Genomic DNA, 14,520 nt, shown 5'->3' with positions numbered 1-14,520 from the left:
CTCTTCTGTGATAGTTTCCGCTACAATAGGTGTGGTCTTGACCACATTTTGGTTAAAAAAAAATCTTCACTAGCCTATGATAACCCATGTTTAACCCCGCATGGTCACAGACAGGTATTGCACATAGGACTAAGAGATGTCCATATGAGTCCCACTTTATATCCCACATGACAGTGTATTTGAGTTACCAAAAAGGAAGACCAAGACCTTTTCTAGATACACATTGTTATGGGCATTTAAAAAAAGCACTGCAGGAAGTGTCAGTATCTCACTCCCAGACAGTGTTCCTTTCATATCTGTTTGACTGATGACTGGCTACATTCCTAGTTAACTAAAACCCAGTCCACTGTGAGTCCTGCAGTTGGACCACATTCAAGTCCAAAGTGGAGTGATAAAAATTCAGATCACTGTCAGGATCCCTGTGAGTGCACATATATCAGTGCTCAGATCAACTCAGGGCTCAAACTGCAACAGTAAGAAATGCCTACTCATTACTCATTTATTGATGCTTCCCTTTTTTTTTCCTTTTCACATTTAATAATAATAGTCTATCTTAACGACTTATACAATTCTCTTGTATATTGCTTTGTTCCAGTGTAATGAACCTTCCCCAAGCTGAGTAATATATAGTTTTAAGAAATGGCTTTTAACTCATCCTCCAGTTTGCTTGGCCTGTACGTATTAGGCTGTATTTGACATTCTTACTTTCTTATCTTTAAAAAGATAAGCCATTGTGTTGGCAAGATCAGATCACTAATAAAGGTCTCTCATGGTAATACATTTTCAAATATTTTTTCCCAGGGTTTTTTATTCACCGCCATCAATCACATCACAAACACTCAGGGCAAACTCTCGACTGGAGTCAACTATGTAATAAATTTTGCCTCATCTAATCCCTTGCGCTCTACAAGTCAATCTTGTCCTTCACTTACATGCCAGCACATTCCCATGACCTGGCTGAGTCCACAAGGAATGTAAGCGAATTATGATGATGTTGACGATAATTCGGACAATCATGAAGAAATCTTCGAATTTATTGGGGTAGGTTGGGTCATTTGGCAGAGGTCAGTATGCAACCTATTTTGGATGCACGGTCTCAGTGAACCTAATGCACTCTGTAACAGTGGTACAGTAGCATGATGGGATTCTAAGCAAGAGGAAAACTGGAGCAGACGAACTCCGTCTTGCCTCGCTTGCAGTACCGAGACAGGAAATCCTCCTTTTGATTGTGAAATGAAGGAGCAGATTTGAGAACAATCACTCCAGCCCGGTTGTGTGGTGCCTGCATCTGAGATCTCTGCCATGGAACCGATGGCCTGGGCAAACTGACACAAACACATGCACAAGCACACACACTTTACTTGCATTGACTCAGCTTAGTTTGATAATCAAATGCAGAACCCTGGGCATTATTATTTCTTCCTCATTTTTATTTGATCCTGCAGGATTTCGAGTTCTCTCCAGTCAATAGAACGGATTAGTTCTACCATCATCCAGTTCCCAGATCTCAATAAGTCAGGATGATTTAAAAGTTAACCTCCCTTCCATCTCTACATTTATTCATTCATGGAGTCATTTTGTGTCCAAAGCCACAGCTGTCACCATAACTGTTCCCATTTATACTGCTGTTAAAAAAAATAAAAGTTATAACATATTTGACTACATTGCACATGGCCAAACTCTGTAAATCCCTGTTGGTGCACAACTTTTTTGCTTGAGAAAATAATGTTTCTCTTAAACAAAAACAGATAAATGTTTTGTAGTCCTGTCTGATGAGATTTTTAATACGCGTTTGGATTAGAATTTGATTATGACAATGCTGTCCTTGCTCACCGTTATATTAAGACTTTCAGATTGTGCAGATCTAGTTTCAGATATTCCTAACTCTAATTCCAAAGTGAAGGTATACTCCCTCGCTCAGTTTCTTTCCCACACTCGTTTGTTCTCAGTAATCTGTTGATGCTATAATATCTTAAAAAGACATTCCACAGTTGACACTGAGAGTGTGTTTCTGGATAATGCCCTTCACTGGTTTCTTCCGATGATCGGCACTGACTGCTCATTTTCTTAACCTTGGCAGTACAATTGAAAGAATACTGATGTTATTGGGAACAAAAACATTTAATATGTCACTGCTTATTAGTGAAATGGTCAAAGACTTCTTCAGTGCAGTGGAGCCGGATGCAGGCATACATAATAAACGCAGTAGAGTTGTACTTTTTGGCGTATGTCAGTGGCATATGTCACAAATTTTCATTCGGCTGAATCGGACAGTAATACCCTGTAACGTTCTTCCCCTAATGGCCGCACTCAGTGGATGGAACTCCAAGCACTGTGTACTGTGTTCACACAGTATTCGCTAATAAAAAGATGACGGCCTTTGACATGTGGCTTAAATTAATTGGCCTCCCAACACATGTAAGAGCTATTAAACATAATCATTGTGGTCCTGCAGCCCCATCATCTCCATATCGTTTGGTTTCTAGTGATATAAACCAGGTTTTTCCCTAAAAAAATCTAACTTTTTAATTTTTGGCCCCAACTCATTGGTCTCCTTGGATTTAGCCGTTCCAGAACAACTGAAAGGTGGTTTTTTTTTCATCCTCAATTTCTTTTTTACTTCTGTTGCTGTTCCTTGTACACATGAGGCCACCATGTCCAGAATCCAGAACGACCATCTCAGGAGCTACTCTGGGTTGCAGCCAAAAATCATTTGAGAAATGATGCAAGGGGATGTGGGGAGGTGGGGGTTGAGGGTGTCCACAGTGCTGCAGCAGCTTTCTAACAGGTCTCCAACTGCAATACCTCATCAGAATGAAAACAATTGGAATTTTCTCCTAATCAAGCCTATAAAGTTCTTCTCCTTTTTTGCTTTCACTTTGGCACATTTCATTGTGCTCCCCATCAATGCTTTGACCTGGGGGCTGATGTGTATGCCAAGGACATATTTCCATTTTGATGTCTGTTTGTGTCACAGATGATGGAAGTGTCTGAGAATGTAATTAAATGTGTTCACTGCTCAGAAATGCTGTAACAAGCATTGCAACAACAACAAACGACATTGATCATTTAGAACTGTTTGGCCACACTTCTAGCTAGTATCACACATACTGGCGATGGAGAGTGACCTTTTTCTTTTGCGTGTTCCAGGTGTGTATGTACCAGCTGGTGCTGGGATTGGACAAGGAGGTACTGGACCAGGAACTGGATTCTTTCCAGGTAATGGAGCCTCTGATGATTTTCTGGACAGTTTTGAACAAACATAATCCAGAAAACAGCCACAACAACCAATGTTGGTTTGTCTTCAGCAAAGTTATAATGGTCATTTATACTACTTTATAGCAGAGGTTTTACTAAAAAAGAAACACTAGAATAAAAAATATCTGAATGTGAATCCAAAATTGAACTGTAGGAAGATTAGATAAGTCAAATTCAGTTCAGTTAATGGTTGAAATGCATGCCTTTAGGATCATGTGATATTAATGCTTCAAATGGTTTAAAATAACTCACTCGCTCACAGTTGTGCTTCTGTCTTCTGCAAAACCCCTAAGTCATTACTGCTCTTTGTCTTCACCTCATGGGATACAGTATCATATTAAAGCCTGATGTTCACAGTAAAGCAAACTCATAAACTGTAATAAAATGGTAATGAAATGTATGCATTCATTATATATATATATATATATATATATATATATATATATATATATATATATATATATATATATATATGTATCGTTTACCTTGCACAAATGAAAAGCATCATAGCGTGATACCTCCCACATTGCAAAGCTGTCAGATTTCCATTAAAGTTTAAGTAAACGTAAAAGTCTTTTTTAATACTGTTGTGTTTAATCAAATAAAACAACATAAAAGATGCCACAACACGCTCTCCCATGGTGTCCTGAGAGAAAGTAAGACGAACGTCAGCTAGTGTAATGATAAATTACTGAGCCAAACTGCCCATTACATCACTACATATAGGCAAACCATAACTTTGTATGATTGTTGCTTTACAAGGGTCTGCTGGAGGAGTCCCTGCGGGCTATAAACCAGCTAAAGCTGCAGGTGAGTAGTAGAGACATTGGATTTATGTTTTTCTTTCCCCGTCTACTGCATAAAATATATAAGAATCACATCTGGTTTGTCTTGAACTGGTGCACTACTGTTTCCATGATTTAAGGTATTTTTTAGAAATCAGTTTTGAATACCTTTTTTTTGGGGGGGGGGATGTTTTAGCCTTATGATCTTGTGATTCCTGGTGGATTTTATGATGGATCAAATGTTTAACTTGTTCCTTCATGGTTATTCAATAGTTCAACTGCTTTCTTATTTTGTAAGTTTATTCTTTTAATCATTTATTGAACATTACTTCAGGTTGACTTGAAACTACCTGTAGATGTCCATATGTTCATATGTGAATCTGTTTGCTTTAACGCATTCTAAATCAAATATTTTCCACATGGTAATCCCTTAGTTGCGAAAGCTGTTTTACTTTCCCAGGGTTCTTATAGTCCAAATGGCCATTCCCCTCTTTTTACTTAATTCACAACCACACGTATTCTAGCTTGTATTTGTCATTTCACACATCCATAGCGGACACTCAGTCCACTTTAGCAACAGTTCATCAACCAAAGGCCTGGCGTGGCTTCAGCTCCTATTTGCTGAGCATGTTTCTATGCAACTATTATTTATTTATTTATTTTAGCAAGGTGTATGAAAAGCTGTGACTGCAGAAAGAACTGTTGTGAGACAGCTTTGTCATTTTGATATTTCTATACTGTGAGTTTAAATGTATTGCATGGATATTTGTAACATGTTCCTGTTGGTGCATCCAAGAGTGTTACATTTACAGCACGTTAACTGAAACAAGAAGACCTAGATCTTCAGACAAATCCCTGTTAATGTGCAGCTTTGGTTTTGGTCAGATCTGAAGGAAACACATTACACCACCTCAAGCAAATAATGATTAAATCCTAACGATATTGCCGTGGCAATAAACACTGTGTGAGGGAACCGACCACTCATGTTTAGCCAGTTTATTGGGAGACATTATGAGGCGTGCAAATTTTCTCTTGGCAACACTAAATATTGACGATAATTATATGACGGCATGACATGAACATTGTTGGCAGATGGCAGTGATACATATTGACAACAGCAATGACGATGACACTATTGATCACGGTCACAAGTGTTTGTGTTTGACCCTGACAGCAGGAGGTTATGGAGGTGGAGGGCGTGGTGTGGGGCCAGGGGGTCTCGTGCCAGGAGGTGTTGGGCATGGTGGCTTGGGAATTGGAGGACTGGGAGCAGGTATGAGTATCAAATTAAAATAAACATCTTGCAGACATTTTTGTTTTGTTTTAGCAGTGGAGCTGCCTTGAGGAGCTGCTGTCATTTCCCATATCCAGGCCTTTATTTTTTGTAGCTCTCTATTTCGCAATCTGTGAAAAATTTAAAACAACTCCTTTTTAAAACAGTGCCTGTAATCTGTAAGTCTTTTGAACTGACATTTAAATCTTGACTCATTAAAATCATAATAAGAAAAATTGATTTTTAAAAATTGTCTATGGAAAATGTTTTGATATTATAGCCTCACATACATTTTACTTGTTTTGACCCAACAGGTCAAGGAGGAAAGCCCCCTAAGCCAGGTAAGTTGGAGCATTTACACATGGTTTTATGTTTTGTGGAAAGTAAATTTATTAGAATATTATAAATTTGTGTTGTGAAAAATGTGAACAGTTGACAGTTTTCAGAAATACTTTAAGATGGAGTTAGAGTAGTTAGAACTAAGTTTTCTTCCAGTACAGTGCTGTAACAGAGGTGAACAGATTTCTTTGTATATGGAAAATTCCTCTGCACTACATATGTACTTTTTAACTGCCTTGAAAGGAAGGAAATGGATTTTACTGGATAAAGTAGGTTCATGTATAGACTACATCATGTTCACATACCATTAGAATGGGGGAGAACTGCACAGATGCAGGCCACAGTTTAAAGAGAAACAGTCTTTTGATTTGTTGTCACCAAGCTTTTCTTATCACCTCTGTGTTTTCGTCGGTATTGGTTTACACTGGCTCGGGGCGTCCTGACTGGGTGGGGCCAAACAGAGATTCCACGACTGCTATATCTCTGCTGTATTAGGGTGTGATGATTGGCAGAGTGCAAACAGCCATCAACATCTGCCGAACAATGGTGCCAGAGCACTGATTACTGTTATTGTAATGTTAGACCCTTACAATATCTGGAAACCTCCGTGTTGAAATTTACCACGGCCCTTCTCCCCGATACCATACAGTAAATATTTTCCTTTGCTGTATCACAGTCTGTGCTTTAGCAATGTTTAGCCATCATTCGACTTCCTTAAGCATTGCTGATACAATCTCAGCCTACCTCTATGTGTTTAGAAAGATAAGGAACCAAGCAATCATCTCATAGTCCAGGGTTACAAAAGGGTCCCCCTGGAGGGCCACACCCCCGCCCAGAGAATCGCAGGAGAGCCTTTTATGAAAATGACCTGATATCCAGTATTTGGTGGAGGCTTATTTTGGCTGAGAACAGCGAAGCCTTACTTGGGAAGTATTGCCTTATTGATTTTTTTTATGCCTTTTACTTAGTGCACGGCATACTAGCTCCTATTTTTGTAATTAGTGCACTTTGGGCCTGGGCGCTCCCTCCCATAATAACCTCTAATCTGGTAGGGGAAAGAAAAGAACACCTCTAACACAGACCTCAGGGGCAGCTGCGGTTTTACACATTTTTGCAATAAAAGGAGAGACTTAAATTCGCTAAGGGGTAGTAAAATGTTCCGCTTGGTTGCACTTGTGTTCTGAAGGTTGGTTTCCATCAGTGGGGACTTTTTTATTTTCGCAATTTCCATTCCATCAACAATGAAGGTATCCAAATTTGGAAATGGCAACTTTTTACATACCTTACAAGTATAAAGTTCCCATTAGCATACATCTACAGTTCACCAGCAGGTAAGCCTCTCACAATGGCAGGTTGAATCCATCTGCATCAGTCAGTCGTGGTTTGGCTTGTGTTGCAGAAAACATGCCATAAGAAATTATAGGCTATCCAGCGTATAAAAAATCGTTGACCCTTTTTTTATTAGCCATTAATAAATAAAGCATGATTATGTTACTAAAGAGACACAAATGCAAACAACAGTAAACCTATCTTAGATGCACGCTCACTCGCACATGCACGCGCACACACACACACACATACACACACACACACACACATACACGCACACATCAGGAAAGCTTCCATTCATTCATATGTGGAAGCTAAGCAGTGACATTACATTCCACTGATACGCACCTACCCTGGCCAATAATGGGGAACAGCAGCTGGCTATTTGAGTAGCGTGACTGCAGTGAATTGCAGCGTAGCTCATGCAAGACCTTGTAAATGTTACACTAATTGTGAGGCCTGTCAGCATCCAGCTTTGACAATACACTGGAAGCTGGAAGCAGGAACTTTCTCTTTATGAACAGCTGTTGGACACCGTCTGTTTTCCTCTGTTCCCTCAAGCAAAGGTGGATTCAAGCCTTGTGGTGTTTTTGCCAAAACTTGGCTTTGGTAGGCTCTTGTCATTTTCAGACCGTGTTAAAGCAGTTAAAAAGAAACACGGTGGTTACGGTTGTTGCTGTTGGTGTAGTTTTAGTGTAACCTTGCAATGGTCTGTTTTAGGTTGAGAGAGGATGTGTCTGGGTGGGATATCTACAGTATGTGTTCATGCTTAGGCTGCCAGGTGACTCCCTGAAAGCAGTACAAACTTTCTGTCCTTTCTCTCACTGTCTGAAAACTGACACGCAACACTACACCAATCTCAGAGCAATGACACATTATATGAGCAGTCAGGATCTGTAAGTAATTTCATTATTTATCTGCCTAGATTATATATATATATATATATATATATATATATATAACATAGAGGTACAACATAGGTTGGATGAAACACTACAGCCACCATTGTGTTTTTAACATTTTGTCCATCCCCATTATCAACGGGTGTCTCCATGACTACAACTAAGAAACATCTCTCAGGAATGGTATGCTATTTATTAGTGTTTAGGCACTAAACAAGCGGAGACCCACAAGCGACCAGTTCAAGCTGTGTGTGTCATTAACGTATGTACTAATTTAATTTTGTTTTCTTGCATTTGGTCCGAAACGGATATTGACAATGTAAGCCTGATATGAATCTTACGCACAACCTAATGCAATACAACTCAGCACCACCACAAACACAGGACTGTTGTATTAGAATGTATTAGTTTTAGAGAAGTACACCAAATAAACTAGATGCTAAGTGTATGTGAGGTATGAGTGTATGAAGTAATGGAATAGTATGTGCAAGTGCATGCTTAGAAAAACTGCAATACATATATGATTTAAGACTATGGATTACACTGGTCAAGGCTTCAACATCTCTCTGAGGTCTGAAATCTTGGATTCTTTGACTTCTGTGACGGCAGTATTGCTGATTTTACCACCCACCAACTTTTTTAAAGTACAAACTTAGATCACCATTAATTCACCTGTGTCTTTTTTCCTTTTTACCCTTCAAACCCCCTGGTTCATGTCAGGGACATTGATTGAAGAAGCACTGACTCGTCTGCTTTACAACAGGAAGAGCGAGAAAAGGCAGAGAAACGGAAAGCTAGAGTATGGCTAATGGGAGGACAGAGAAGAGACAGGCTGAAGCAAGGAGGACAGAAAGGAACAATAACTCTTGCGGGTCTCTGTATATGTCATACGCACACACACACACACACACACACACAGACACACACACACGCTTGCTGAACCAAAGGAGACTGATAGATTGAGGTGCGGATGAAAGTGTTTAGCCAAAAGAAGATGAGCCTGGAGGAGGTTTAGTCTCCTGGAGCACACATGCTTTTCATTACTGGAGCTCAGACCTGTCCTCTGAGCTGAGACTGGAAGCATCTGCATGTGAATGCACGTATATGACTGTGAGTGTATGATAATATGTTAACGGTCTTCATATATATGTGTGTGTTTGTGTGTGTGTGTGTGTGTGTGTGTGTGTGTGTGTGTGTGTGTGTGTGTGTGTGTGTGTGTGTGTGTGTCATTACAAGTGTGAGCACATGAATACTGAATATGTATCCTCCTGACACTGTTTTGGGGGCACACATGCACACATTTCCCTCTTTTATCCACTTATCTTTCCTCTACCTCTTCTCAGTCTGTTCTACACATACATAGTGTCAGTCTAAGCTTTCATCTTGGAACCTGGACCGTCAGCAGAGGAGACTTTTTTAATATATATATATCAGAGCTACACCGGCCCTACACTTGACTCAGCCCACCCAAGATGCACACAGCCATCACAGCTTGTTTGTTCACATTGGAAATGCCTGTAGCTTCCCAGACACATTTTTCTTGGATGATGTGTCAGCGTCTTCAATAATCTCACTAAACCATCGTAAGAAGTACAATTGTATTGGAGTAAAGCATTATAAGGATAATGGCTTTATTAGGTTTTATTGCTGTCTAATCAGTCGGGCATTCCCCCACACTGAGCCGATACTTTCACAATGACTCAACAACAGCTCCCCAGCCTTTCACCAGCCTGTTCTGTGTCATATTTGCATGGTAGTTCTCTAGTGAGTATGTTAACCATCATTTTCATTTCTTTCCATGTTCACTGTGTTAGTTGATGAGCCATCCCCTGGCATGCTCGCACGACCTCTCCCTCGCTCCGTTTGCCAGCAGGTCTGGAGCGTGTACCACTATTGTGGTCCAACAGCGATTGAGAAAGAGTCCGTGAAGACAGATCACAGGTTGAACGACCTTCGGTTGTTGTAGTAACTGGTAGAAGTAGACTGAAATCTGCTAAATCCGAGGGCCTACTTCGTGAATTTGTGTCCGAGTAAGTAATTACAATGATGCTTTCTGAGTTAGTCGAGGGAGCTGGGAGTTTAATGCACTGTCGATGTTTCGCCATGCAAGTCTATTATATGTGTTACATACTGGGCAAGTACAGTATAGCTGCAGCTGATCAAAATGTAAATCTTGTGTTCCCAGTGCAGTTTTGTCATTTTTAAAAGTCTAGTATTTTGAGTAGTTCTAGTTAAAATGAGTCACTAGTCATGTTTCCATTCACATATTTTGATGTGCATTTTGAAGTATCTCAGTGGAAGAGCTGTATGGAAACGGCAAAATTCAATAAGACCTCCCCAAATGCACAAAAAGGTTTTTACATTTGAGGTGGTTTTTGCCTTTGTTGTAAAAGAGTTGATGCGCTGGGATATGAACACTGACGCAGTGAACATTCACCTCACATGGCTGATCAGGTGTTTCCACTTTCCATCGTCGGTGTCTCTGGAGAGCATTACCAATATTTGCTGATATGAAAGAACAAATATAACTTGCCCAATTGAACCAAATTCCTAAAGCCCTATCTTTATTTCTGTCTCATAGATCATAGATGGGTTAGATGTCGAAGGCGACTTGTTTTGTTTGTGGTTAGTGACCTCTGTGTCTTCTACTACTCTACATACCATTTAGTACCAACTTCTGACAAAACTATGCTGTTGTCTAGTTTATTCGCTCCAAACCAGTTGATTGAAATCTGCCTAATTCACTTCTTTTTTTTTTGTTGCAACATTTCAAAAGGTTTCTTAAAATGTATTGACAAATGAATGGAAACACTGATACTAACATTATCTCAACTCAAGTGAAATGTCTGGATTTATTAATACTTATCTAGATGCAACGTTGGACTAAATGACTTGTGAAGATGTGTATTTTTTTAATTATTTCAGCTTTAGCCTTGTATAGTAGGAATCCTGATGTGTTGGCTTACTGTTTGTTGCCATGCCTACATAAATGTAATGAACAATTTGATAAACAGCGTTTCCACTGTCATAACAATTTATCTTTAGATTGTGTTCCTTTGTAGAGCATCCCATATGTTTATCATAGTGAAATGCCTCAGATGGCTGCACACTGATCATATCCTTTATAATGACAAAGGAACTTAAAAAACGCTTTTGAGGCAGATGAATCCAACATCAGTGTTTCAATGTGTATGGTTTCAGCTGAGCCGATCTGCTGAAACCCTGAGTTGTCAAAAAATAATGCAGTAGAGTAGCAGTTAGATGCATATGTGGACCATCTGGAAAGAGGAAACACACTTGGCCAACTCAACATACCATGGCCATGGCTGCGTTCGTTGACTGGTTTTCTCGCCCTTTGCAATTACGCTATTGAACTTCTCTAGACAAGAAACTTTGCTAGAAATTAGTGTGTTTACCAAATTGGATTCTATAAGTGGTCATGTACTCTGCGTACTACTGTATACTCTAATTCTTGCAGCGTGTTTCTGCCTTGTCTGCATGGATTTACAGTACATACTGCATTTTTTGTGTCAAGCTAAAATGGGCAATGGTATGAGCCCTGGGTTAGGGATACTCTTCAGACATAGTCAGGGGCTAAGCGCTGGCATTGCAACTGTGACATTCCTTTAGAAGTGGGTAAAAAGTAGAACAGCAGAAGCTCTCAACTCTCAGAAACTGGGAAAATGGGAGAAATGTAATGATTACCTGAAAGCTTATAGTATAGCTTGGTCTGCACTGTAGACTTGTAATATAAAAATGACATCACAAACTCAGTGGGTATAGGGACAGGAGTAATGGTTTTTGCAGAGATGTGTTTGAAATTAAGCATGTGTCTGTGAAGGGGAGAGATTCACAAGGACTCGGGCTGGTGATGTCAGGCAGCCACAGACGTCACTGGGCAAAGCAGCCTAGTTTGGCACGGTGGCAATGCATGTAATCCACATAGTGTGTAATGGTGACTTTTACAGTTAATGTTAATTTGGTGCCATTTGTAAGACGCCTCAGAGATTATGTGTGTGTTCTGATGCCAAAGTGCGTGGGGTTGATGAGACCCTCCAAAGTTGCTTCATCATACTGAGTGCTTACAACATAACGAAGCAGAGCACATTCTCTTCTTTGGTATGATGCAATTGTCCCCTATTAAAAAAAACAGACCACCCATAAAAACAATGACTACACTGATTTTGAGCTGGACGCTGCCCCAAAAGCAAAGATGTTACAAAATGAGACAACCTTAGACCCTTTCCCTGTTCGTCTGGAGCTCTGACAGTTGTGCACTTGGGGTTATCTGGCAAAGAGGGAGGCTGAGGCTTTGGGACCGCTCATTGATAATGTCAGTGACTCCATGGAAAAGGAAAGTAAAAACAATACAAGGCTTGCTGCCAAAGTCGGAGAGTTTGTGTGTAGCGGTGTGACTGTGTGAATGCTAAATTAGTCCAACATGCGACCAGTCCAGCGTCTCGCAGATCGGTGCCTGTGACTGACAGCACAGAGAACCTGGAAGTGACAGGGGGCAGTGGAGGTCACAGGGGAGGGCGGGGGAGAGGAAGCAAGGGGGAGCTTGAGTGTGTCCACTTGTCTCACGCGATCTGGAATCACTACAGCACCTCACATCGTTCTGCTTTCATCCAGCTTGTCCTGCGTCACCTCTTGAGAATGCAATCTATCCACCAACTTGGAACTGGAACAGTGTGATAATTTGATACTGATAAAACCGGTTTCAAGACAGTGACGGACATAACGATGGGCTTTGCTTTCAAAGTTATAATGTTTATGGGACCATAGCCGAAGACCAGCATCTTCCTGTAAGTCACAGTAAAATACTCCAAAGAGCCAGGTTATCATAAAGTTCATAATATTACTGTACAACTGTGTCATTTTGTCATCATTACAGCATCTAATTATCCGCTTCACATTAAAACTTATAGTTGCGCTATTCGCTTCTGTTAAATACTTTAGCTTAAGCTTATCTGCTCTCTGTTGCTCGACTTGTCAAATGTTTCACTATTCCTTATATAATGTTATATTTAATAAATGTAGATTATTTGGGGGAAGCCGGGAAGCTGGGGAGGCTAGATGACTGTCCGAAAGAAGCATCCATGGAAAGAGACGGCAAACTAGTTTGTAATCAAGGATTTAAAATTCACTTGTCACTCGTGCTGATTAAAGTGTAACTCACAAAATTGGACTCCACGGCCTTTTTCAGCGCAAACCGAGCTGAAGACTAATAATTTATCACTCTTCTGTGACCCTCAGACCCTCTTTTTTCACACTGACATGGGTTTCCAACTCAGACAAAGTATTAATGAGACAATTGAGTTGTGATTTTGTCCTCGTGGCTTTTCAGTAAACAATCACTGTTCTTAAACAATCTTTCTAATTAAATACTAGTTAAAACAACTATCACGGTGAGAAACAAGTCCCAAAAATTTCCTGGACATTCCAGAGCTCCGAAGTCTGCTTTCCGTGGCTCTGCTGTCAGTTACAGTGGATCTCTGCCATGGAATTCTTTTCTCTCCTAAATTAAACCCTTCACTAGGTCCAGCTGGTTCACAAAGTAGAGAGAAGGAGAGAGTGGGAGGAGATGGAGAGAAGCGAGTAAACTCATCTTTCACTTCTCACGTTTGGCTTCCTCCGGTTGTCGCTATTAACACCTCACGTCTGGTCAGCGCAGCCCTTTAGACTCTTGGATAGGAACGAGCAGGAGAAAAGAGAAAGGGATGGAGAAAAGGGGAGAACAAGGGAAAGAGACTGAGACCCGAAGACAATGTTTTGATTAATGTCTCTTGTATTCCTCTGGTGCTGAAACAGAGGATTACCTTACCTAACCCCATGACATTTCAGTTTTGAGATTGAAACCAGATATTTCTGTTCACACTGGCTCACATCCATCACTTGTACTGGACCCGAGTTTGAGAACATGACTGGTGACTGAAAGAACTGGTCATGCTGTCTGGCCAGTTTTATTCCCGCGTCAGTCTGCAGTTTAAATACCAATGCACATGACAGGGTACAGCGTGAGTATGGCAGCCTGTCCCTCGTCACATTTTCATTCCTTTGAAAACAAGACTCCCTTTTTTGTCAGACTTTGTCTAGACTTGTGTTTACTTGTGTTCCCTCGCTGAGATCATTCTTCAAACAGCCGCCACAAATAAATCACTCCTTTTGGGCCATGCTCAATTATACAATACAACACTATCCTAAATTCCACCGCAACAACCTGCAGGTGCACTTGTCACTGCGCAGCTGTACAAAACAGTGGTCTTTTCTCAATGGAAACTGGCTGGTAAACTATGTGTCTGTCACACTTTTTAAAAATCCAAATTGAGGAAACTATGATGTATTGAAGTACTGAATCACTTACCTTCCCATTTCCTTGGCCCCCAGTCCTCCCTCCTGTGTAGTATTGGGTTTCTGTCCCCTCCATCTTGTATTCAGAGTATATTGACCTTTTGGAGGGTTCATTTGTCCAAGGTCCAAGCCAGTTGGGGTTTCAAGTGGTCTCCCTGGCTTCCTACGCTTTTTTACCTTGAGGGTCACTGAGAAAATAAGCCACTACATTAGTGTTCAGATATCCTTCAGCTTGGCAGCAATCAACGAAATACTGGAAGCAGCACTAAAAGAACAGCGATGA

The 14,520-nt window shown here is 40.5% G+C and overlaps 1 protein-coding gene across 1 annotated transcript in view; it reads left to right on the top strand.

Moving 5' to 3' along the window:
• Positions 1 to 14,520, top strand: part of elna (elastin a) — a 56,773-nt gene that overhangs the window by 10,747 nt on the left and 31,506 nt on the right. The window contains exons 2-5 of the mRNA XM_083914208.1: positions 3,151 to 3,219; positions 4,021 to 4,068; positions 5,218 to 5,316; positions 5,631 to 5,657. Of these exons, the coding sequence (XP_083770334.1) occupies positions 3,151 to 3,219; positions 4,021 to 4,068; positions 5,218 to 5,316; positions 5,631 to 5,657 (243 nt within the window). The remainder of the gene's footprint in view (positions 1 to 3,150; positions 3,220 to 4,020; positions 4,069 to 5,217; positions 5,317 to 5,630; positions 5,658 to 14,520) is intronic.

Source organism: Echiichthys vipera (genome assembly GCF_963691815.1).
Source record: "Echiichthys vipera genome assembly, chromosome: 5".
Lineage (NCBI taxonomy): Eukaryota > Metazoa > Chordata > Actinopteri > Perciformes > Trachinidae > Echiichthys > Echiichthys vipera.
Note: the sequence above shows the minus strand (reverse complement) of the source record. Positions and strands in the feature narration are given on the sequence as shown.